Source organism: Enhydra lutris, unplaced genomic scaffold (assembly GCF_002288905.1).
Source record: "Enhydra lutris kenyoni isolate GAN:26980312 unplaced genomic scaffold, ASM228890v2 scaffoldscaffold42, whole genome shotgun sequence".
NCBI classification, from domain to species: Eukaryota; Metazoa; Chordata; class Mammalia; order Carnivora; family Mustelidae; genus Enhydra; species Enhydra lutris.
Window position 1 is genome coordinate 6,935,232 of NW_019154126.1, and position 27,639 is coordinate 6,962,870.

General features: G+C 38.0%; 1 protein-coding gene across 3 annotated transcripts in view; it reads right to left on the minus strand.

Moving 5' to 3' along the window:
• Positions 1 to 12,576: 12,576 nt before the first annotated feature.
• The window catches only part of LOC111155587 (solute carrier family 39 member 12), an 84,529-nt gene continuing 69,466 nt past the window's right edge, over positions 12,577 to 27,639 (minus strand). For 2 of the 3 annotated variants that reach the window (XM_022515837.1, XM_022515836.1), the window contains exon 12: positions 12,667 to 12,937. In XM_022515837.1, the coding sequence (XP_022371545.1) occupies positions 12,809 to 12,937 (129 nt within the window). In that variant the 3' untranslated portion in view covers positions 12,667 to 12,808. Of the gene's footprint in view, positions 12,938 to 27,639 lie in introns of all 3 variants that reach the window. The other variant, XM_022515838.1, reaches the window with a different exon arrangement.

The following is a 27,639-nucleotide window of genomic DNA, read 5'->3' on the forward strand; positions in this document are numbered from 1 at the left end:
GCAAATGGGAATGGTTTCTTCCTTTTAGTGCCATTTAGGTAAATTAAATCTGCTTCTTATTTGTGAAGACAAAGCAATTTGGCATCTCTGTGAGGTTTTCTGTTTGTTTCCAAATAGACTTTGAAAACATTTTAAAAACTGAAATATTGTTTGAATTTTCAATTCAATTGCCAAAGCACTTTAATTGATTTATTCAGTTATTTATCGCATAGTTACTAAATGCCCTCCACAGGCCAACAGTTCTGTACATATCAGGATAAACAAAATGTAGTATCTGTTCTCAAGAAGATTGCCTTCTCGTGGGAGAGAGCGTTGTCTGAACAGTGATATACCAGAGCCGTGGATACCATGATAGAGATATATTAAATCTTTTTTTTTTAAAGATTTTATTTATTTATTTGACAGAGAGAGATCACAAGTAGGCAGAGAGGCAGGCAGAGAGAGAGAGGAGGAAGCAGGCTCCCTGCTGAGCAGAGAGCCCGATGCGGGACTCGATCCTAGGACCCTGAGATCATGACCTGAGCGAAGGCAGAGGCCCAACCCACTGAGCCACCCAGGCGCCCCATGATAGAGATTTAATGGAAGGAGAAAAGATGGTGATTGAATCCCACTGGATTTGGTGAGACCTAGGAAGAAGAAAGAGGGAAGAACTTCTGAAGGAAGTCATGGCCAAGGCATGCCAGGTAGAGGGAACCATGTTGCAGACTCATGGAGGTGAGAAGCAGCAGTACTATGAAGAAAATATATAAGCAGTCTGAATTTGTTGTAAAGTAAAACACGAAGAAGGAGGGAATGAAAATCCGACAGGAGACGCAGAAAGAGGACAGTTCATGGAATTGTTAAGTAACTCCATGTTAAGTAACTTGGACATTTTCCTGAAGGCAATGGGGAGAAACAAAATATTTTGAATAGGGGAATGACGTGCTCTGATTTGTTTTTCAGACAGTTCTTTTTTAGCACCTTTGGGGCAGAATGCTAGGTTCTCAGAGTGTAAACATGAATGAGAGAGATCATTTTACCCTGGAAGAACTAAACGTCTAGTGGAAAACACAGATAAGGAAAGAGTTAACTTCAAAATTTTTGGTGAGTGCTATGATAGTGACCTGGATATTTGAAAAAAGAACCCTCAGATAGAGTTGGCAAACCTAAAATAGCTCCAAAAATAGCTGGGAAAGTGCTTCTCTTCCCTGAGTTGTTCATAGTATGAAGTTTGAGTCTGTAACACAAATACGTTGTCAGTTTCCATTCCCTCCAACAAAACGTTTGCCTTTGCCTGGCTGTCTACTCCTAGTCTTAGTGGTGATGGTGGCTGGGGGTGCTTAGGTTATTTAACTCGATAGCCTTTCCCAACTGGGGAACCCCCCCCCCCATGCCAAGGCATCTTGTTCCACTGTTGGAAGAAGATGTGTAAGAAAGGGGATTCCCACAGAGCACTTCCGAATGACTCTACTAGTGCTGTCTTTTGATCTCCTTGTCTGAGACAGTGTGTGTAATGGGAAAGACCTGAGACCAGAGACCATGGAATCACAGTATCTCTGCCATTTATGAGCCGTGTGGTCCTCATTAATGTATTTCAACTTTCTGACTCAAGTCCCTCGTCTCCAATATGGTTTAATATGGGGTTTAAATGATGAGAGAAATATTACAGGTAAAGCAATAAGTAAGTGCCTTGTAGAAAGAAGTTCAATAAATAACAACTATTACTATTATTATTAAAGTATAATTCTGGATACACCCTCTGTCCCCACTTCATTAAAAAAAAAAAAAGGGCAAAACTTACTTCCATGAACTCGAAGTGTTGTTCTCAATATTGTATTCATTACCTGGGTTCATCAGACATAATATTATCACAGAATACCGTCTCTCTTGAGCAGAAAAAATACATGGGCAATTTCTGACATCTTTTCCTATCTATTCATTTATTGTGACTGCTGGTCTGGTAACTTAGTAGCCAAAAAGCCTGTCTTTTCCAGGTTGGCCTGAGATCCAGGTGCTTCTCTGTGCATTTTTTTAAAAGGGCAATGCATTTAAAACTCGAAATGAGACCATTTTTCTAATCCATAGTAAACGCATTAGGTGACCTTGCACATCAAACATTTGGCATCTGCTTACTCTACTGCTCCAAATCACAAAAAAAAAATCTTCTAGTTCAATATGTGGACATAGAAGGATCCAGAGCTTACCTCTTCCCACAGACAAATCTACAGCTACATAAGGAATAATTTCTTCTGAAAAGAAAGACCCCAAATTAGCTGGAGGACTCCTCTGTAAATTTTCTCATAAGTGAGAAAAAAAAAAAAAAAAAGACACTGAGGTGAGATGAAGAAGCTGAAACACAATGTTACCGTAAACCTCACCCCTAGCATGGCAACCTATAATGGAGACTTCTTCCTCAGGAAAGAAGGGTTTGAACCCCACATCTGGCATCTCAACTTTAATAACTCTAGGCAGAAGATCCCCAAAACATCTATTTTTAGAAGTTAATAGGGCTTGCTGCCCCCCTGCCCTGGCAAGACAACAGTGATCTAAGAAACAGTTCTTAAATAGCTTACACACATCCTCACCCACCCCAGAGTTCAGGACGGAGGAAGCTGAATGAAAAGTGCCCAGACTTTTTGTGAAAGACACTTATTTGCTTATTTTAAAGCATCAGATTGAGGGGTGGGCATCCAATTTAACACACAGCTAGGGGGCTAGTGAAATATTCTTCAAAGACATAGGCTGGCAGGTACCATTTTAGTGCTCTCCCTCTGCCTCATTCCAGCCCTTGTATCTCCCAGAAAGGAGCTTCTATATTTATCTGGTGCCCTGATTTTTACAGTGTCTGCCCAGGACAAACCTACCATAAGCCACATTGGCTCTGGTATTCCTCTGGTAGCCATTGTGGCTTATGGTAGTGGGTCCCACAGGACTGTAGCAAACAGAGAACGAGTTCGTAACTAGCTCCAATGCACAGAGCACAGCAGAGAGGCAACAGGCTGAGGCAACCAGTCTTGCTGTTCAAGAAACCTATTAGCTTGTCTTCATAGCTGTGGCCCAAGGGCAGGCTTACCATTAGACACACACATAAGGATTGACAGTAATCCTCTTCAGAGACTAAGAGCATGCGTGATATTGCTATGCTCTCCCTCTGCTGAGCTTGAGAGCACTGGGGTATCCCAGACGGGAGCTTGTGCACCATCTGGAGCCTCAGTTTTCATGTCTGTTGCCCCAGCTTTTGCATCTGCCACACTGAGGCACATTGTCTGATAACTTAACTGTGATGGCCAGTGTGGTTGGTGTCCATGGGTTCAGTGGGATGATGGGCAAAAAAACAAATGGTTCTCAGATCAGGGCTCAGTGCAGAGGGAGCAGACAGAAACACCTGCATTCCAGTCTTCTTTTGAAAAAGATAAATTTGCACATTTTAGAAGTTACTACTTGAGGATCTGACTTCCAATCAGCCTAAATCTAGGTGTTGACGAGATCTTCCCCTTTGGGGCAGTGACAGGTATGGCACCCTCAACTATTGGGAGCCACTAAGGTAAAGAAGCCCGCTTGGACAATCACAAAAGTTTGAGAGACAACCAAGAGCTAGGGCAGGGTTGAACAATAAGGCTCATCTCCTCCAGGAGTTCAATCCTTCAAGACTGGGAGAGAGGACTATTTTTTCTAATGCACAGAAACCAACATAGTGAGTCAAAGAAAATGAAGAAATAGAGGAATATGTTCCAAATGAAAGAATAAGATGAAACCTTGGGAAAGGGCCTTAAAGGAGACAGAGATAAGTGATTTACCTAAAAATGAGTTCAAAATAATGGTTATAAAGATGTTCACTGAGCTTGGAAGAAGAATGGATGAACAAGCTGAGAATTTTAACAAAGATAGAGAAAATATAAGGAAGTACCAAACAGAAGTCCCAGAGCTAAAGAATATAATAATTCAACTACAAAATACAAGAAAGTTTCAACAGCATATCAGATGAAGCAGAAGAAAGGATCAATGAATGCAAATACAGGAGAGTGGAACTAACCCACTCAAAGCATCAAAAGAAAAAAGAATTGGGGCACCTGGGTGGCTCAGTAGTTAAGCCTCTGCCTTGGGCTCAGGTCATGATCTCAGAGTCCTGGGATCAAGCTCCGCATCGGGCTCACTGTTCAGCGGGGAGCCTGCTTCCCCCTCTCTCTCTGCCTGCCTCTGCCTACTTGTGATCCCTCTATCTCTCTGTTAAGTAAATAAATAAAAATAAAAATCTTAAAAAAAAAAAGAAAAAGAATGAATATAGCTTAACAGTCTGATGGGACACCATCAGACAAACCAACAAACCATTTGCATTATAGGTGTCTAAGACAGAAAAGAGAAAGTGAAATGATCAGAAAATTTATTTGAAGAAACCATGACTGAGAACTTACCTAACCTGGGGAAGGACACATACATACAGATTCAGGAATTGCAGAGAGTTCCAAGTTAGAGAAACTGAAAGAAATCCACACCAAGAGACATATTATAAAGAGTCAGATTCAAAGACTAGGAAAAAAAAATCTTCAAAGCAGCAAGAGAAAAATAATTTGGCAAGAAGAAGGGAATCCCCATAAGATTATCAGCAGAAATTTTGCAGGTCAGAAGAAAGTGGCACCATATATTCCAAGTGCTCAAAGAAGAAAAACTTGCCAATCAAGAATACTCTACTGGGCAAAAATTTCTTTCAGAATTGAAGGACAGATAAAGAGTTCTAGACAAATAAAAACTAAAGAAGTTTATTATCATCTGACCTGCTTTATAAGAAATGTTCAAGGGACTTCTTTAAGCAGAACAAAATGGTACTAATTAGTGAAGGGAAACATGTAGCAGTTTCAATTTCACTGGTAAAGGTAAATGTATGGTAAAATTAGAATAATCTAATGTAAAGGTGATAGATTAATCTCTCATAAAGGCATACGAAAGCTAAAGACAAATGTAAATTACTAAAACTGCAATAATTTGTTAATGGGTGTATGAGATGAAAAGATGTAAGTTGTGATATCAAAAATAAAATGTTGGGAGGGAATATAAAAATGTAGAAATTTAGATGCATTAACACTTAAGTTGTTACTATCTTAAAATAAATTGTTGTAAATATAAGTGGCTTTTTTTTTAAAGTTTTATTTATTTATTTGATAGAGATCACAAGTAGGCAGAGAGGCAGGCAGAGAAAGAGGGGAAAGCAGGTTCCCTGCTGAGCAGAGAGCCCGATGTGGGGCTCAATCCTAGGACCCTGGGATCATGACCTGAGCAGAAGGCAGAGGCTTTAACCCACTGAGCCACCCAGGTGCCCCAATATAAGTGGCTTTTTAAAAAAATGTAAGCCTCATGGTAACAGAAAGCAAAAATCTATAATAAATCCAAAAAAGACAAAGAGAAAGGAATCAAAGACCTCTACAAAATCATCAAATCACCAAGAAAAAGAGCAAGAGAAGAAAGAAAAACGGAATTACAGAACAGCCAGAAATTAATGAACAAAATGGCAATAAGTGTGTAGCTATCAATAATCATTTAAGTGTAAATAGACTAAACATTCCAATCAGTGGACACAGGATGGCTGAATGGGTAAAAAACAACAACAACAACAACAACAAAATCCATTTATATATTGCCTGTAAGAGACTCACTTCAGAAGGAAGGACACACACAGACTGAAAGTAAAGTGATGGAAAAGACATTCCATACAGATAGAAACCAAAGGAAAGCTAGGGTAGCTATACCTACAACAGACAAAACAGACTTTAAGACAAAAATGGTAACAAGAAACAAAGAAGGTCATTACATAAGTAAAAAGGGTCAGTCCAAGAAAAGGACGTAACACTTGTAAATATTTAACTACACAACATAGCAGGACTTAAGTAAATAAAGCAAACATTAACAGACCTAAACAGGGAAATATACAACGACAAAATATGCAAAAATCTGTTGCATTTCTATATACTAGTAATGAACTATCAGAAAGATAAACTAAGAAACAATTCATTTCCGACCACATCAAAAAGAATAAAATCCTTAATAATGAATTTAACCAAGGATGTGAAAGGCCTGGACACTGAAAATTGTAAGACGCTGATGACAGAAATGGAAGAAGACACAGGTTAGTTGAAAGATGTTCCATGCTCATGGATTGGAAGAACTAATATTGCTAAAATTTCCATGTTATTCAAAGCAATCTACAGATTCAACGCTATCCCCATGAAAATTCCAATGGCATTTTTCACAGAAATAGAACAAATAATCCTAAAATTTGTAGGGAGCCACAAAGACCCCAAATAACCAAAGCCATCCTTAGGAAGAAGAATAAAGCTGGAGACATCATGCTCCCTGATTTCAAACTCTTACACAGATAGAGTAATCAAAGCAGTATAATCCTGGCGTAAAAACAGATAAATAGATCAAAAGAACAGAACAGAAGGCCAGAAGTATACCCATGCATGTATGGTCAATTAATTTATGACAAAGGAGGCAAGAATACACAATGGGGAAAAGATAGTCTCTTCAATAAAGTCTTGAGAAAACGACAGCTACATGCAGACGAATGAAACTGGATGACTGTTTCATCATACCATACACAAAAACCAATTTGAAATGGATTAAAGACTTGAAAATAAGACCTGAAATCTTAAAACTCTCAGAAGAAAACATAGACTGACATCAGTCTGGTGAGGACATTTTAGACCTGACACCAAAAGTCCAGATAAAAATAGCAAAAATGAACAAGTAAGACTTTATCAAACTAAGCAGCTCTACACAGCAAAGGAGACCATCAGCAAAGTGAAAAGGGAGCTACCCAAATGGGAGAAAATACTTGCAAATAAGATATCTGTTAAGAGGTTAATATCCAAAAAAAAAAAAAAAAAAAAAGAGGTTAATATCCAAAGTAGATGAAGAACTTGTACAACTCAATGACAAAACAAACCCCCCCCCCCCGCAAATCCAATTAAATAATGGGCAGAGGACCTGAATAGACATTTTTCTGAGTAAGACTTCCAAATGGCCAATAGGTGTATGACAAGATGCTCAACATCATTAATCAACCAGGAAATACAAATCAAAACTGCATATTACCTCATGTATATCAGAATGGCTAGTATCAAAAAGACAAGAAATAACAAGGGTTGGTGAGGATATAGAGAAAAAAATGATCTACTGGTAGGGATGTAATTGGTATAGCCACTATGGAAAAGAGTACAGAGATTCCCCAAAAAGTTAAAAATAGAATTACCTGTTGATCCAGCAATTCACTTCTGGGTATTTATCTGAAGAAATGAAAACACTAACTCAAAAAGATATCGGCACCCCCATTTTTGTTGCAACATTATTTATAACAGCCAAGATATGGAAACCTAAGTGTCCATCAGTGGATGAATGGATAAAGAAAATTTGAGATTTATTACTTATATTTATACATATATATGGTGATATATATGTGGTGATATCTATACTTCCATGATATATGTATGTATATATGATATATATGATATATGTATATATATGATGATATATGTATGTATATATATGATATATGTGTGTATATGTGATATATGATATATTTATATATATGATATGTATCTATATATATGTATGTGTATATATGATATATCCATATATATGATATGTATTATATATTAGTTATATCTATAAAGGAATATCAATATATATGTGGTGATGAGAGGTGTAAACATCACCACATATATATCAGTATTCCTTTATATATATAAAATATATAATGTATATACTCCACACATACGCTAATATTCCATATAATATTCCATTATATACACACACACAATGGAATATTACACAGCCATAAATAGAAGGAAATCCTGCCATTTAAAAAAAGTTTTTATTCATTTATTTGACACTGAGAGAGATAGAAAGCACAAGCAGGCAGTGCGGCAGGCAGAGGGAGAAGGAGAAGCAGGCTCCCCACTGAGCAGAAAGCCTCACACAGGGCTCGATCCCAGGATCCTGAGATCCTGACCTGAGCCAAAGGCAGATGCTTAGGTGACTGAGCCCCCCAAGTACCCCAGATCCTGCTGTTTTTTACAACATGGGTGGATCTTGAGGACATTAAGCTAAGTGAGAGCAGTTTCAAGCCCAGCTAGTGTCTTTATAATCATTATTCTGAATTCTAGTTCTGACATCTTACTTATGTTCTTACTGATAAATGGACTCTTAAAAAAAAAAAAAACCCAAAACAAACATATATGTCCAGAGACCAGATTGGTGGTTGCCAGAGACAGGGGGAGTGGGAGTGGGGTCGACCAGACTAGAAAATCAAAGAGCTGAGTTAAATGTTTGACTTTGGTTCCAGTGCCAGCATTATGGGATCCTGTAGGCTGAGACCATGGGCTTCGCTTGATGTTTCAGGAAATGCTGAGTCCATGAGACAACCTAACACAGAAAACGGAAGTCCTAGATACTTTCCAAAATTTTGAGTGAAGCCAAGGGTACAGATGGGAGTCGGTGGGAGCCCAGGTAGGTTACAGTTGGACAAAGCATCTTTCTCGGTGGGCAGAGGAAGAGGGAAAGTTTTTGATGTTGTTTAGTATGATTAGGGATATGGAGAAAGTTATAGAATGAAAGAGAAAATTCTGAGAAACAAGAGGCTTTGAAAAGCAGGTTAAGGAGTGTGTGTGTTGGGGGTGGGGCTTTGAGTTTGCCGGAGGAAGATCTGTATGACAAATTTCCACCTCTGAGAGGTGGCTGTTGTGGTGGGGGCAGGGCAGGGAGGGTGGCTGGGTGCCGTCAGGCTGTGCAAATACATTTCATAGGTACGCCCTTCAAAGAAGCAATGGGTGTGGGGTAAGGGCACTTTGAATTTGGGAGTGTCTTTTTAGCTTCTCAAACTCTCTATGGTTTCAGTTGGGTATTGAGAGGTGCCTACGTAAGTAAAAGTATGAGAATGTGGGGCTCATGCCCCTACACTGAGGGGAGTTATGGCACTAGGGGTATGCGCAGCGTCTGGGGGAGATGGAGTACCACTACCCATGGTGCCCTGGGGGTCCAGTGTAGGCTGTGCGTGCTGCCAGCCAGAGGCCTTCTGGCTGTAGAAACAGGCCAGGCCTCCAGTGGCCAGACCCCCTGCTTACCCTGATAGGGCTGGACTCTTCTCAGAGCTGGTTTCATTCCCTTAGCAGGGGCCCTGGCAACAGGGGGGATGCGTTGAACTACTTTTTACTCTCCCTGAGAGTTGTAACAGTAACCATGACCTTAGGTTTCTCGCTATCAGGCTCCATGATTCACCCTCCACATCCTTAGAAGTGTGAGTGGAATAGAATATAATATGTTTTCCTCTTTTATGAGCGATAAAGAATATGAGAGAGAGGGGCTCTCATCGAGCATAAGCATTATGACACGTGGATGAAGGCCTTCCAGGGAGATGGGCGGAGTGGCGTCGACCAGAGGGGACCCACCTCTCTGGCTCCAGAAGCCTGCGGACAGCTTTGCAGGACTATTGGGGGCTGGCCTGGAGGAGTCACTAGAGGACTGCAGACATTACATAAAAATCCTTGATCCCTATTCTCCACCAAGACATTTCCTTGACCCAAAGTAGAGTTTGGAGAGGTGAACTGTGAAATTGACAACAAAGGGTCCTGATGGTAATGTCATCTTTATGGAGCCATTTCTGTTCTCCAGGCACGGTGTTAAGTGCTTCACGAGCAGCAAATATCTCATACGGACCTCATCACCAACCTCTGAGTTAGGTTTCGTTCTCAGCCTTATTTTACACGAGAAGAGACAGTTGTTCGAAGAAGTAATGAGGCTATGAAATGGAAGCGCTGGGATTTGAACCAAGATTCCGGTGTAAAGCCTGATTTTTTAATGATCACATGAGAGCCCCAACCTGATTAGTCCAGTCTACCCTAGTGATGCACAGCCTCGTGATATTACCCTTCCCCTCCAGCTCTGAAGGAGAAAGGAAAGGGTAAACGTGCAGTGTCCTGACAGATGAATCTTACAGAAAGAGTCACGGTCTCATCCCCGAAGCGTGTGTTCCAGGAGGAGTGGTATCGGCCATGATTTATAGCCTCATACATAGAACACGCTCATCCTGGTAAGTACGCAGCACTGGACCCATCTTCCCAGGCCCGGTACTTAGCATCACAGTGACACAGTACCAATTCCCCTTTCCCTAGAGATGGCTATCTTTGGGCGATGGCTGCCCAAATAAGATTTCTGTGTGATTTTCTCTTTGATTTTGCTCGTGGACCATTTCTAGCTCAGTGACTACAAAACAAATCAGTCACCAAGTAGAAATACAGTGGAATCCTAAATATAGGCCTGGCAAACAGAAATACTCCAGTATTATTGAGAAATCTGGCTTCAAGGAAAACAGCACATACGCCAACTCTTGTAACCCATGATGTAGACGACTTAGCAGGACGACAAAGTTCAGTCGCCCCAAATTCAGGCTGTGTCCATATTTACAAGGCAAATAGTTGTCATAATAGTTTTATCATTACCATTCAACTTTGAGGACAAAGAGAATTTCTAGCAATTCTAAGATTGTTTGTGGCTGGAGGTCCATCCCAGGCTGTCGGGTTACTCAGTGAATTAGCAGAGAGCCAGCTAAGGGAGCAGAAGAAAGAAGCGTCAAGCCTAGAAAGGTAACCTCGGAAGTGATTACATTACCTACAAGTGACCTCTGATGGCCAGGACTGATGGCTTACCATGAGAGCACTAGTTGTAGGCTTGCAAAATGCTCACTGGGTATGTCCCTCCACGCATTCAAACATGTGGCTCCCTTCAAGCCCCTCCATCCTGTGCCCACGACCTCATCCTAGAGATTAGGTGAAACTCCCTTTAACTTGAAGGTTACAGAGTAGCTCACATCGAACATTTTAATTTAGTTCGCCCCAAACCACTCTGAACTTGAACTTGGAGTACAGTCATCCATCAGAGCTTTCCTAATTAAATTGGCATAAATTAAGGCTTAATGTCAACATCAGAACTTGGTCACAGAAACCATAACACAGACGGTGCCAGGGGCTTCTCGTGTGCAGCCCACATGCCGTGACCTGTACAAAGGCGTTTCTGTTTGGTTACAAATCACTGGGTTCCTTAACAAAAGAAGGGCAAAGCTCGATGTGTCAGGTCTGCTTACCTTCAAGGCAAATCTGAATAAAAGTGCCTCTCTGTAGACTCGTCATCCAGGGACCCCTGTAACTGTTCTGATGCTCCCAGGCGAGGAGGAAGAGGAAAGGAGTTTCACCCTAGGAACGCTGGTCCCGCGTGAGGTGTGCAGCGTTAATCAGCTTAATCAGAATCACACAGCTCTTGGGCAACAGGGCTGTGTTCCTGCTCTTTCTTGAAGCCAGGTGTGCAGACTTCTACCCCACCAGTGGAGGTCAAATAGGGTGGGGTGGGGGTGAGGGGTTACCAGCAGCATGGGTATCATCTGGAGGTTTTTCAAGATCAGAGTCTCAAAATCTGTCCAGACATTCAGGATCAGAAACTCTCGGGACAGAGACGGATGTTCTGTGTTTGGATACATCCTCTGGCTGATGCTGATGTAGGCCAACGTCTCTGAACTACTGCACTTTATCATGAGGTCCCCTTCAATCAAGCTCTCAAGACCACTGAAGAAGAAACCAGTCTCATTTTGAAATCAAATAAAGGTGGTTAAAAGACATGGGGCTTCAGTGGGACATGGCGAGGGGTATCTGCCTACCGGTAAGAAAGAAGCAGAAGAGATGCATTTGATTGAGTGCCATGAGGCATTTTGGCAGGAAAATGGGCTTTTTCCCTTGTCAAGATATATCATTAAAAAAATACGAAAAATATTAGGCCTCTGCTTTCCAAGAAAAATAACTAAAGCCAGGGTTATTTTCTATTTTCATAATTTTGCTGGGTTATCTGTAATGTGGCTTACACATTTCTAGAACTTACCTACTGAACTGATGTTTAGGTTTCCTCAAAAAAATATAAACTATATTGCATCATCAGTAATATTATATCCGTAGGCATATAGCTGTTAAATCTGTGAGTTTATGCATTGATTTATGCAATATAAACTATATTGCGTCATCAGTAATATTATATCCGTAGGCACAGTCTGTTAAATCTGTGAGAGTTTATGCATTGACTTACTGCCCAACTCCAATTTTATGACTTAAAAAAATTCTTCACCTCCCTTTTTGTTTCCATTTCTCCTTACCTAGAACAGATTTCATTTGGTGGGTAGCTAGAATGCTGATCTATTATCCTTTAGGGTTCCGAAGTTTGCTGATTTATATGCATTTATGAGCCAGTGAATAATGCTTCCAGGAGAACTGCATTATATCGGTTTTGCAAGAATTGACTCAGATTCTGACATCCAGTAACAGAAGGTCATACAAATCATCACATCAACACTAGACTTTATTACATTTGTTTGTAATTTATTTTGCTTATGGTTTAATGTCTTACAAGCAGAAGAATATTATTGACATCAAAGAAGTTGTAGCCTGACTTGATCCCAGCAGGTGTCTGTCCACTTCAAATACTACAAACATTCTTTGTTGGCAAAACAATATTGTTTGAAAGTTTACCAGCATTAATTTAGAATTGGCTAATTACTAAAGAAAAGATAGGCGTTCCATCATGGTTCTGGGCACTGACACCAAAATTTCAGTTGAGGACAACCTGACATTTATATCCCAAAACAAAAGTGCATCATAAAATTAATAAGTTAATGAACTAAAAGACACATAGCCTTTCTGGAAGATAAAAATGCTTAATTTACAAGCCACTCTGGAGTACCAGGAAAGAAACAAAATGAAGCTGTATAAATTCATTTTTGAAGGATTTTGAGACTCTCAGCTTATATTTTAATATTTTGTTCATATATAGCCAACAGTAAGAGAGAGAGCCAACCTAGGGTCAGCCCAAAGTTCTGCAGGAGAAACATCAACCAGGGTCGCCGTGTTTGAACATGAGTCATTTCAGGAAGCTAAAAAAAGAATAAAAAACCAGAATAAGATCCAGATATACTCACTGCTGGGAAAAGTTTGGTGGGAAAACATGAGAGACTCTGTTATTCAGAACTCAATAACCTTTCAAATTCCCAAAACAGTTACAAAATGCTTGATACCTACTCTTGACCAAAATTTAAAAGTGTAAGATAAATTAAGTCATTCAACTGTGGTTAGAAGGATTGTAGCACTGCCAGAAGTCTTAAAATGACGTAGTTATCAGCCTAAAGCAAACCCAATCCTTCTTAACTTTGGTTTTCTGAGAGTGCTTCAATGTGAAATAGATAATAAAGTATTATTTTTGACTCTTCTGTTAGGTTTATGAAGCCGCTAGATGTACTGGTGGTTACGAAGCACATATTTGTTTCCTTTCAAAGAGATCACCAAGGTCTTCCTGACCTTCAGAATAAAGACATCATGTCCTAAAGCTGTATTTTACTCTCAGAGAGGCAAGTGGCAAAACAGCAAGAGGCTGTTCTTTTAGTGGAATGGCTTTAACACCACGTGGAAGAAAATGTTCTCATGAGAGTCTGGGGGAAAAGCAGCTCAATGTGTTCCTTTTTTTTTTTTTTTTTTAATCTCTTTATATTTATTTATTTATTTATTTATTTTTTCCATTATGTTAGTCACCATACAGTACATCATTAGTTTTTGGTGTCATGTTCCACGACTCATTTTTTTTTTTTTTAAATTGAAGTGCACTTGACACACATTATTACCTTAGTTTTGAGTCTACAACATAGTGATTTCACATCTCTGTATGTTCTACTGTGCTCACCACAGATGTAGTGATGGTCTACCTTACAAGGCTAGAATACCAGTGACATTATTCCCTATGCTGTAGCTTTCATCCCCGCGATGTTTCTGTCTCATATTCCTTTGAATCCCTCATTATGCGAAGGAGAGAGTGACGTATCTCTTGCATGACATAGTCATTTCTATTGGGAAACCGGCTTAAGTCAACATCTAGGGAAAACCTCACTGGACCATGACATTATTGACATTTTGGGTTGGATACTTCTTTGTTATGGGGGCTCTTGTGTGGATTAAAGGATGTTCAGCAGCATCCCTGGCTTCTACCTGATGGATGTCAGCTGTTACCTCTGACTCCAGTTGTGACAACCACAAATGTCTCCAAATGTTGTCCCAAGTTCCCTGGGGGGTTAAAAAAAAAATCACCTCTGTTTGAGAACTACCAGGTTATTTACAGCAAGAAAAAGGTAAAACCTGTAAAATATGCAAGGGTCTTAGATTTATGGCAATAAAAAGTTGATGTATTCTTTTTCTAGGTTGACTTGTTTTAATATCTGTCCAAGTGCATCCTGAATGTTCTCTTTGGGTATGCTTGAGATGGTTGTTTCTCCCTTTTAATTAGAGAAATTGACAGGATGAGGATGAGGGTTATTGTGATCTGCTATCTCACACCCTCACATGGAGCAGTGGACCAAAAGGTAAAGTAGGATCCAGAAATGCTGTCCTGGGTGGATGACCTTAAACAGATTACGTGTCCTTTTGGTCTTTTTCTGCCATGTTTAAACATAAGCTTACCCATACTACTTTATAGTAAAAAGTATGTATGTATGGTTCATTATCTATTATAAATTTAAAATGACATTTTAAAAATCCATAGACCATTCCTAAAGGGCTGGCAATTGATGGGATTAACAAGACACGTGCACTGGAGTTTACAAGACAGCTGATTCTCAGGAGTTTGTAAGCAATTTCCAAGTGTTTACTTTAAGGCCAGACAACATAGGTGACCAGTTTCCTTCTATCTCAATAATTTGTCTCTCAGACCATCTGTGAGACATAATTATGCCATCTCTGGTCACAAAAAGGCTCAAACTTTGATTAGCCTTATTTCCAAATATACTAAGACATTGTGCAATTCCTTCTCCTTTTTTTTCAAGCAAGGTAATTAATATTCATCCTCAAAATGTGGATGAATTAACAACTTGTCTTATGTCTACTATGTCTGGTGTCATCTGACCGTTGTTCCTCTCTGATGAAGTAGAAGTAATTTCTAGAAAGATTTTTTTTTGGCAAATACTCCTATAATATGAATAATTGGATGAACCATCATGATTGTTTTTAAGTGTATTGTTGAGAAAATACTTCAGCCAAGATACAAAGCATGGTGGTGAAAACAGTTCTAGTTCCAAACATAGAACTTGAGATTCATTTTCAAACCACCTATGTCTTAACCTACATTTTAGAAAGCTCATCTTTGAAGTTCCATCTTTGCTGCAAACATCTACTCAGGGTCTTTGGTTGGAAAGATGTAGGTCTTCATCAGCTAGACTTAATAGCCAAAATGTTTAAGATACAAAACTGCAGAGATTAAATTAGCGTCTTGGGACTTCCTTCATAATCTCCATCAGTTTCTGTCCCAACTAAATCCCAAAATGCCACAATTTTTAAAAATAATTTTTCGACCTATTGTTTTTCTCACCAGCCCATTTATAGACCAGCTACTGGCTTATAGTGTGTGACACACAATAAAATTGAATAAATGTGTTTAGAAGAGTTTCCAGGCTCTGTCAGTGACCCCACTCCCAGTAAGAAAACCAAGAATCCTTGATTCTGAGTACATAAATGGCATTATCCACAAGAAGACACCATGAGGATTTTTACAGCTCCAGGAGCCACCAGTGCCATGAATGCAATGTCTTCTGGGAAGTTTTGCAGCAGGGTCCCTGTTTTTACTTTTTAATCAAAATGACTGCCTCTACGATCTTGCCATCCATGTAGGTGGGACTTCTAGCAGCTCATCTTTTCCTTGAACTCCTTCAGGATGCTCTGGCTGAAGGTTTTATGCAGCACTTACTTTCATTGACATCCATTTTGTCATGCCCTATCTTAAGTCCTGCATCCTTATTTACTACTACATTATTAAACTCCTTTTATTTAGGAGGAAACAATGGTTCAAGGAGGATAATAACTTACTTAGTCACATAGATGTGACATCAGAATGAGGACAAGAAGCCAGCTCATCTCGTTACTGTAGAGGACTGCAGGAATGCAGACAACACCGACTCCATCTTCGGCCCTCCATTGTGTTCATGTTTGTTCAGTGAGCTCTCTTAGGGCTACATGTTCTGGCCCTCTTGGAGATAAATATACATGCCCTAGACATGCCCACTGAGGCTGAGATTGGGGGAAGCTTGTTTTGGTTTCCCATGATTCTGTTAGAGATAACATAGTCTTTCTCCTTCCTGATGCACAGGTAATGCCCAAGATCTAATTAAAGCTTAGCTGTCAATTAGGGGCATGCAAGCCTTTGGAGTTGCATGTGAACACTCTGATCTCATGACAATGAACTTCTGTGTTTTCCCTCTCTATAATCGGTGCACTAAGGTCTACACTAAGGTCTGGATTTTGCAGAGAGTAACTATGCTGCTGCCATGTGTCATTGCCTGCCCAATTCCCACCCCCCCCCATCAGTAAATTATCCTGAATAAAATTCTGTGTAAACTATATGGAGAGGTCTGCTTCATTTTCTGTTCTCACCATGCTTTCTCGGTTTGGGGGATACTTTACTGTCTCTCTTCCACCTTCTAAAGAACTATAAAGACCAGCTCTCTGCCTGAAATTCATCTCTATTATGACTAACACGTTTCCACCTAATTAGAAAAAAGTGGAAATATCAAAGCTAACAATGTTCAAATAGACATAACAGTCACTGCATGTAATGAAAACATAATGAAAATATATTCTGCAACATATAGATATCATGCTGCTTTTGTTATAAAAGATATCATGCTATTGATTCTGTTTTTAAGGCAGACGATGTGTACTTGAAAAAGCTATTTAAAAAAAGACTAACTTTGTGAGCCTATAAAAATGGACAAACGATGAAAATCAGCATTTCAAAAAAAAAGGTTAGGGAGAGTCTCATTCTGACATGGATCATTTTAATTTGGGTGGTCTATCTGAACTTCTCATGTCTGTACACAAATGGGCTTGGTAAGAAAATCCAGCTAAGCCTGCTTTTGAGACAATACTTGGCTTTTTTTTTTGAATGATTATGGATGAACATATAAATCATAATATCTCTTGGATATACACCAAAATACCAGAGAGTCTTACAAAAAGTCTTTCCAAAAGAACAAATGTAAAATGTCAAATCTCAACCATGTCTGATTACAGCATTTCACTTCCTTTGAATCTACCCACATTTTTTTTTATCATTTCAGTAACTAAATTTTGAAGGAAAATGAAGATCCATATGAACGAATTTTCAAGGGTATATGGTTTGTTTTTTCTTTTAAAGAAATTCCTGATGTCAGTTTTATTGCCTCCATTTTCCCCCTGGATTTCAAGAGAGGAAAACCTCCTTTTCTTCCAGGGCAATTAAATTATTTTATTGAACAATTTTATAGATTTATACCCTAAGACTAGAGAGGGTGAAATGATGGATAGAGTATGTTAACTGAAAAAAAAGGTCAGGAAAAAAGAGAAATGTTAGCAAAACACCTTTGCCCAGAGATAGAGCCAAGAGATATATATTTTTTAGATTTCTGCCAGAAACTTGGAAGCCTTGAGGTAGAAAATAATTTTCTTTTTTACCTGCAATATTTAGCAAGTTCCCCAACTCAAGTCAGTGGATGCCTAAACATGGCAGTCAAGGAATTATAATTTTCTGGCAAAAAAAAAAAAAAAATAGAGAGAGAAAAAAAAGAAAATCTTTAACTAAAAGATAGTCCTTTATCATGCCATTGTTTTATTTTGTTTTAAAATTTAAATCAGACACAGGAGAGAAATTCCCTGAGATGCACCAAGTCTACACGGTGACTGACTTGTCCGCAGATGTAGGTATTATAGGTATTATAGCCAACCAGTAATTAGAATTTCTGAACATTTTAGAAAGTGATATTAAGTAAATAATTTATATTTGAGGCAGTTCCCATAACTGTATTCATAGTCAAGCTGAAGTTTTAAAAGCAATGCTCATGGAGAGTGTTAGAACCCATCAGGAAAGAAACTGGATAAATTCTAATGTCTTGTGCTATGCAATTAATTATATACTAGGGAAGACATCACAAAGGAGGACGATCTATAAAACATTCTCTAGAACTTAGGTTTTTGGTTTCTCCTTACACATCTAAGCTTCAGAATCTTGCCATGCAAAGCCTTCTCTGTCTACTTCCATCTGTAATCTGAAACTGGTTTCTTGTTGGTGTTAAAGATCTCTCATTAGATATTTCAACATTGCTTTCAGTATGAATCATAAATGTACATACTGAAAAAGAAAGCTCTGTATCTGATGTTTCTAATAAATGCTGAAAAAAAACCCCAAACAAATCCGAAGTCCTTTCACCATGAAAAATTTATAGTTTAAATATAAATATTCAACATTCACTTGCTGAAGACATTTGGTAGATGTCTCCTGTGCAGGTAAGATTGTCATTCATATATTTTTCCTCTCTCAGGAATGCATAGTTTTTGGCATTATCAACTTTCAAGAGAAATGATTTGCTCCTCCATTCATGAAGCTCCCTTGATAACTGACTTATACCATCTTCTTTTCAGAAGATTCCTAAAATCCTTTGTGCACACTGAGTTATGTATCCATTTGCATTTGCTAAGAGGAGCCATTCTTGTTCCTAGAAATATGATGAGAGAAAATCTCAGAAACTTATTTTGTAGGCTGTCCTAGTAAAGCTTAATCTCTCTAGGGGCACATATTCCATGGACTGCTCTTACTATCACATCTGTAATGAGCTTAATTGTGTCCTTGCAGAAGACCCACAACTGAGAATAAGATGGAAATTTGTTAATGAAAGTCATGATTTGGCTTGCAAATCTGCAATTATCTGTTTGCATATGCAAACTATATACTTAAAAATTTAATAACAAAACTTCTGGTTTCTGGTATGTCATAGAAGATTAGAAGTCACCAATTCACCCAGCAACAAGTAAAAAGGATGAAGAAACTGAAAAATCAACAACTCTCCTCAGATATGACAGAAAAGCAAGATCAAATGGCTGGCCCAAACATTGGGCAGAAAGAAGAGTGTATATAGAGAATCCAGTTTACCTGAGCAGAAACCTACAACCAGAAACCAGTTCCAGGGCAGAGAAATAAACTGTAATGGAGAAATTACTAGAGATTCAGTGTAGATAAGCCTAAAAGTAAAAAAATCTAGGAGGACCCAGCCTTAAGTCTTAATTCTCACTTCTGTGGAATTTTTCTGCCAGGAGCTCTACTGAATTCTCACAGAGAGTATTGGGAGGAAAATCCCTTCATGCTTTTATCAGGAGGAAGATAAAGGAGCCATTTTGAAACATGCCAGAGAATTCTGATCTTAACAAGGACTTCTCTTAAGAGAAACTATTTTATCAGAGCCTAACCTGCTGGGTTTTTATTAGAGTTTTATTATCCTACCTGCTAAAGAGAAATACTCAATTTCACCCCTCTCTAGCCATTCTCTTCCACCTAAAGAGGGAGGAGACAAGAAGTTCACCATCTGGGAGCACCAGCTCACCAAAATACCAAGACCCAATCAAAGACCTATCTAATGCTTCCCCTCTCCCCATACCTTATTCCTCTATTATTAAAGGACTATTTGCCACAGTTCCTGTTACCCAGTACATTATGTCTTCCTATCAACAAAAATAACACAAATTACATGAAAACCAAAAAACACAGTTTGAAGAGACTGAACAACCATCAGAACCAGAGTCAGATACAGTAGGAAAGTTGGCATTATCAGGCCAGGAGCTTAAAAAGACAAAACAAAACAAAAGACTATGATATGGTAAAGGCTTTAACGGGAAAAGAAGACAACATAAACAATCAAAAATAATATCAACAGAGGGATGGAAATTTTAAGAAAGAATAAAAAAGAGATGTCAGAGATAAAAGGTGCTGTAAGAGAAATGAAGAATAAAGGGCTCATTAGTAGATTGCACATGGCTGAGGAAAAATTCTGAGTTTGAAGATATGACAGTAGAAACTTCCAAAATTGAAAAGCAGAGAGAAGAAAGACTGAAAAAAAACCCCTCAAAACACAATATCCAGGGACACCTGGTGGCTCAGTCAGTTGAGCAGCTGCCTTCCACTCAGGTCATGATTCCCAGAGTCCTGGGATCGAGTCCCACATTGGGCTCCTTGCTCAGCAGGGAGTCTGCTTCTCTCTCTGCCTCTGCCTGTTTGTACACACACACTCTCTCTCTTTCTGACAAATAAATAAAATCTTTAAAAACAAACAAACAAACAAACAACCCCCACAATATTATAAGGTACTTCTATTACCCATGAAGTAGTGTTGAAAGTGGAACTGGATTACTTGTAAATGTATAAATAAATAAATGTAACCACTTAAAATACTAGAAAATAAATATAATTAATGTGCTAAGAAGTGAGTCAAAATGGAATTGTATAAAATGTTCAATTAAAATCACAAGGCAGAAAAAGTGTGGAAGACAAAAGTAGAAACAAAGAATAATAGGCAACAATTAGAAAACAGTAATGAATATGGTAGCTATTAATCCAACTAGATCAATAATCACTCTAAATGCCAGTGGGATAAATACACTGAAAAAAGCCAGGGATTTTCAGAATGGATCAAAAATAAGACCCAACCATATGCTGTCTACAAGAAGTCCACTTTAAATATAAAGACACATACAGATTAAAAAGTAAAGGGATGCAGGATATATCACATTACACTAACTAAAAGAAAGCAAAATACCTATGTTAATTTCAAACAGAGCAGACTTCAGAGCAAAGAATGGTGTCAAGTATAAAGATGGCCATTAGATAAAGAAAAAAGACTCAATACTCCAAAAAGACATATCAATCCTTATTATGTGTGTACATAACAACAGAGTATTAAAATATGTGAAACAAAAATGGACAGAACAGCAGAGAGAAAGAGAAGGATCCACTATTCAATTGGAGACTTTAACACCACTCTCTCAGAAATGTGTAGATCCAGCAGGAGAAAATCATTAAGGTCACAGTTGAACTAAAGAGCACCATCAATCCACTGGATATTATTGACATCTGTAAACTACTTCATCCAATAACAGAAGAATACACATGTTTTTGCAAGCTCACATGGGATATTCACCAAGATAGTTCGCATTCTCAGCCATTAAACACATCATAATAAATTTTAAAGAATAGAAATCATACAATGTCTGCTTCAGCTAACAATGGAATTAAACAAGAAATCAGTGACAGAAAAGTAGCTGAATAATTCCCAAATACATGGAAATTAAATAACATAATTCTAAATAACACAAAGGTCAATAAAGAAATCTCAAGAAAAATTTTAAAGTATTTGAACTAAAAGAAAATAGAAATACAAGTTATCAAAATTTGTGGGGCTCAGAATGAAAGAAGTGTGTAAAGCAAAATTGTAGCATTGAATGCATAGATTAGAAAAGAACAAAAATCTAAAATCAATCATGCAGACTTCCAATTTAGGACACTAGAAGAATAGCAAGTTAAATCCAAAGTAAGGAGGAAAAAAAACAAATAACAACATTAGAGTAGATATCAATAAAATTGAAAATAGGAAATGAGTAGAGAAAATCAGCAAAACCAAAAGTTGGTTCTGTGAAAAGGTCAACAAAATAAGTAAACCTCTACACAGGCTAAGAAAAAAAAAAAGAAAACACACATTGCTAATATCAGAAATCAAAGAGATACCACTACAAATACCAAAGGTAATAAAAGCATAATAAAGGAATGTTATGAATACCTCAATATCCACAAGTTTGATAATCTAGAGGAAATACACCAATTCCTTGGAAAACATAGCTGCCAAAACTCACACAAAAAGAAATACACAATTCGAATAGGCCTGTATCTATTTTAAAAATTGAATCAGTAATTAATAATCTTCCAAAAGTGTATTCACCAGTGAATTCAACCAAACATTTAAGGAAGAAATCATACCAATTCTCTACAACCTTTTCTGGAAGATAGAAGCAGAGGGAATACTTCCCAACACATTCTATGAGACTAGCAATATCTTAATATGGAAACTAATGACATCACAGAACAACTATAGGACAATACTTCTTATGAACAGAGATGCAAAACTTCTCAACAAAATATTAGAAAATTGAACCCAACAATATATAAAAAGAATTATACACTACAATCAAGTGGGATTTATTCAATTATACAAGGTTGGTTCAATATTCCACAATCAATGACTGTGATCTACATTCCAACATCAACAGGTTAAGAAGACATCAATAGATGCATTAAAAGCATTGGCAAAATTGAACATCTATTTATGATTAAAAACTCCCAGCAAATTAGGAAAAGAGAGCAACTTCCTCAAAATCATAATGAACATCTAAAACAAAAAAACCCTACAGGTAACATCATGCAGAAAATTTACGCTAAGATCAGGGACAAGGCAAGGACATCCTCTCCCACCCCTGTTTTTTAACATCAGATTGGGATTCCTAGTGAGTGCAATAAGAGAATAAAAGGAAAGAAAAGAATACCCCAAAAATGCCATCTATGTATAAAATCCAAAAAATCATTAAAAAAAAAACCCCTCCTAGAATAAGTGCATATTGCAAGGTTGCATGATACAATGTTACTACCCAAAAGTCAATTCTTACATATGAAGAAAATGAACAAGTAGAATTTGAATTAAAAACTCAATACCATTTATATTAGTACCAAAAATAGTGTGATACCTATGTATAAATCTATATGAGGAAAAATATAAAATTCTAGTAAAAGACATCAAGGACAAACTAAATAAATCTAGAGATATTCCATGTCCCTGGGCAGGAAAACTCAATATTGTCAAGATGTCAGTTCTTACTATAGATTCAACACAATCCCATTCAAAATCTCAGCAAACTATTTCATGGATATTGACAAACTGATTCCAGAATTTATATGAACAGGCAAGAGACCCAGAATGGCCACCATAATATTGAAGAAGAATGAAGTTGGAGAGTTGACACTATCCGTCTTCAGACTTAACTATAAAAACTATCACAACAGTGTGGAACTGGTGAAAGAATAGAAAAACAGATCAATGGAAGAGAATAAAGAGGCCATAAATAAAACCACATAAATATAGTCAATGGGTCTTTGACAAAGGAGCAAAAATAATAAAATGGAACAAAGATAGTCTTATCAACAAATGGTGTTGGAATTATCAGACAGCCACACGTGAAAAAATAAAAAACCCTATAATGAATCTGTATGCAGAACTTCCACCCTTCACAAAAATTAAGTCAAGATGACTTATAGATCTAAATGGAAAACACAAAACCATGAAACTCCTAGAAGATAACAAAAGAGAAAACATAGATGACCTTGGGTATAGTGCTGCCTTCTTAAATATAATACCAGAGACATGATTCATGAAAGAAATAATTGATAAGTTGATTTCATTAAAATTAAATTTTCTTCTCTGTGAAAGACAATGTCAAGAAAATGAAAAGATAAACCAGAGACTGGAAACACATTTTTGCAGAAGACACATCTGATAAAAGACTGCTATCCAAAACATACAAAGAACTCTTAAAACACATAAATAAGAAACAACCTGGTTTTTTAAAAAAATGATTAAAAGACCTGAATAGACAGACACTTCCCCAAGGAAGGTACACAGATGGCAAATGAGCACATGAAAAGCTTTTCAACATCATATGTCATTAGAAAATTTCAAGGGAAAACAGCAATGAGATATCACTACACAACTACTAGCATGGCCAAAATCCAAACATTGACAGCACTAAATGTTGACAAGGATCTGGAGCAATAGGAACTCTCATATTACTGATGGGAATGCAAAATGGTACAATCACCTTGGAAATCTATTATAAAACTAGACATATTCTTATCATATGACTCAATGATTACACTCTTTGGTATCTTCCTAAGTATACAGAAAACTTAGGTTCATACAAAAACCTGCACATGGATATTTATAGCAGCTTTATTCATAGTTGCCAAAACCTGGAAGCAACCAAGATGTTCTTGGTAGGAGAATGGATACATGCACTGTGGTACATCCAGACAATATTATTTAGTGCTAAAAAGAAATGAGGTATGAAGCCAGGAAACAACCTGGAGGAAACTTAAAACATAGTACTAAGTGAAAAAAGCCAATTTCAAAAGGTACAAATTGTATGATTTCAACTACGTTATATTTGGAAAAGGCAAAACTACAGAGATAAAAAAAAAAAAAGATTAGTGGTTTCAAGGAAAGGGAGGGATGAAGAGGCAGAATACAGAGGATTTTTAGGGCAGGGAAATATTCTATATGATATTACAAGGGTCATTTGTTATTTGTCAAAACCCATAGAATATACACCACCACACATGAATCCAAATGTAAACTACAGACTTTGGGTGATAATAACATGTCAATGTAGTTTCATCAATTATCATAAATGTACCTCTGTGGTGTGGGATGCTGAGAGTGGGGGAAGGTATGCATGTATAGGTCAGATGTTATTTGGGAACTCTCTGTACTTTCTACTCAATTTTGTCATGAACCTCCAACTGCTCTAAAAGAAATAAAGTTTTTTTTAATTAAAAGAAAATCCATTTCCCAGTTACACTAACCACACTTCAAGTGCTTGATGAGACAGCCGTAAGTGGGGAGTAACCACTGTTGCAGATAGTACAGACCAAAAAAAAAAAAAAAAAAAAGCTGATTATCTAAGTCACCAGATAAATTTTTTAAAGGTTTTATTTATTTGAGAGAGAGAGAGCATGATGTGGGAAGGGACAGAAGGAGAAGCCAACTCCCCACTGAGCAGGGAGCTCAAAGCAGGGCTCAATCCCAGGACCTGAGATCATGATCTGAGCCAAAGTCAGATGCTTAACTGACTGAACCATCCAAGCACTCCTGTAACTAGATAAATTAAAGAAACACCCTTAGAAGGAAGTATAGGCCCACTGGGAGAAGAATTATAATGGTTATGGATCATTTTATATTTCTTCTGTTCTACCCACACATTCTTATTAATCTAAAAATAGAAAAAAAGGAAAAGAAGGAAAAACTAAAGCATATTTTGAGTTACTGGACTATTTAGTGGCTTAGGTCAAACTAGATAGTGTCATTTCAAAGTCTTCTATTTATACTCAGGACAGAAGGTTTTTTTTTTTTTTGGCCAAATATTTTCCACAGTCTTATACCACTACTATATCTAGATTTTTTTTTTTTTTTCAAATGATCATTATTGCTACAAAGAGGCACTGGAACATCAGTATATTGTCAAATGCATGAGGAAAAAAATGATCTATGCATATTCACTCATCCGCATATTTATGACAATGTTAATAAGGCAATCAATTTTTCTTTTGATCTTGAAGGTTTTTTTTTGTTACTTTCTTTTGATTTTGAAGGTTTATTTGATAATTATTAATTAATAACATGTTATCTAGAAATGATTACAAAGAGACATGTAGGAATTCTTCCATTAAATAGGTAGATAGGTTTATTATGGCTCTTAATGACACCCACAAGTTCACCCAGTGTTTGCAAAACCGAACACTCAGTCGATATGATCCTTTATACATAGGCTGTCTCCAAGAAAATTTTCTGAAGAAGTCATCCATGAGATCACAACTTGCTGAAAAACTGATAATTTAGAAAGACTGTTGGCCTTTATATACCCAATAAAAATAGATAGACTGATTTTTGTTTGTCTTTCTTCTCTCCTCTGTCAGCTGACCAACTTACTTGTTTTAGTAAAAGTATTCAACCACAGAAATAATCACATGACCTTTTTGCTTTTCTCCCAGATTGTTGAGAGCGTTCAGCCATACATAAGCTGTTTCTTCATAGTAGTGATCATCTCATGCATTCGATAACTGTTGGATGAACTGAATTGTAAACAACCTATGTTAGTCCTAAGGAGGAAACAAGATTGTATCTGGCGTTCACTCTCATGGACTTCGTAAGTTTGACAAGGAAGTTGCTCTATTAAAGGAAAAATCATGCAAGGATCAAATTTGTCATACAGTCTTCAATAAGAATTTAACATCCTCCCTTCTAACTTTCAGAAAAAATTGAAGATTTCTTCTATTTACATATTCTCATCAATGCATGTTTACCTATTCATATAACAATAATTGAGGAAAAAGAGAAAAACATGGATAAAATTGAGGCAGATTTCTGTTTCTAGCGAGTTAAAAAAAAAAAGAGAAATGACCTCATGTGATTAATGATGGAAATCTTCTGACTTAGAAATATCTTTATTTAAAAAACTGTATTCACTATAATATTATATTTAAAAATTACTGATTATAGGGGCACCTAGGTGGTTCAGTGGGTTGAGCCTCTGCTTTCGGCTCAGGTCATGATCTCGGGGTCCTTGGATGGAGCACTGCATTGGGCTCTCTGCTCAGCAGGGAGCCTGCTTCCCCCTCTCTTTCTGCCTACTTGTGATCTCTCTCTCTCTCTCTCTGTGCTAAATAAATAAGTAAAATATTTAAAAAATTACTGTTTATAAAACATGTCCTTCTGATAAATAAAACTTTGTTACCCAGTGCCAATACCTTTTTTATTTCTGAGATGTTAAAACATGATTAAAAATTTAGCAGTTGTGGGGAGGAGTCAAGATGGCGGAGAAGTAGCAGGCTGAGACTACTTCAGGTAGCCGGAGAAATGCTAGATAGCTTATCTAAAGATTGCAAACACCTACAAATCCAACGGGAGATCGAAGAGAAGAAGAACAGCAACTCTAGAAACAGAAAATCAACCACTTTCTGAAAGGTAGGACTGGTGGAGAAGTGAATCCAAAGCGACGGGAAGATAGACCACGGGGGGAGGGGCCGGCTCCCAGCAAGCAGCGGAGCAATGGAGCACAAAATCGGGACTTTTAAAAGTCTGTTCCGCTGAGGGACATCGCTCCAGAGGCTTAACCGGGGTGAAGCCCACGCGGGGTCAGCATGGCCTCAGGTCCTGCAGGGTCACAGAAGGAACGGGGGTGGCTGAGTGTCGCAGAGCTTACAGGTATTAGAGCGGGGAAGCTGGCTACAGAGACAGAGCCAAGGAGTGAGCTCTAAGCTCGGGGTTACCTTGAACCGGTCGCAGGCTCGGTCCGCTCGGAGCGCGGCCAGAGGCCAGGGTGACGGGAGTAATTGGGCGCTGTTCTCTGAGGGCACACTGAGGAGTGGGGCCCCGGGCTCTCGGCTCCTCCGGGCCGGAGACCGGGAGGCCGCCATCTTCATTCCCGCCCTCTGGAACTCTACGGAAAGCGCTCAGGGAACAAAAGCTCCCGAAATTAAACCCGATCGGATTACTCAGACCGGCCGGGGTAAGGGCGGTGCAACTCCGCCTGGGGCAAAGACACTTGAGAATCACTACAACAGGCCCCTCCCCCAGAAGATCAACAAGAAACCCAGCCAGGACCAAGTTCACCTACCAAGGAGTGCAGGTTCAATAACAAGGAGAGCAGCGGAATTCCAGAGAAGGAGAAAGCAAAGCATGGAACTCATGGCTTTCTCTCCATGATTCTTTAGCCTTGCAGTTAATATAATTTTTTTTTCTTTTCTTTTTCAATTTTTTTTTCTTCTTCTGCTAAATTTTTTTAACTTTTACCCTTTTCTTTTTTAACTTTTTAAACTAGTTTATCTAATATATATATATATTTTTTTTCCTTTTTATATTTTTTCTTTATTGGTTTTCTTTTTTTTGTGGTGAATTTTTCCGCCTTGTCATTTTGTCCAGAT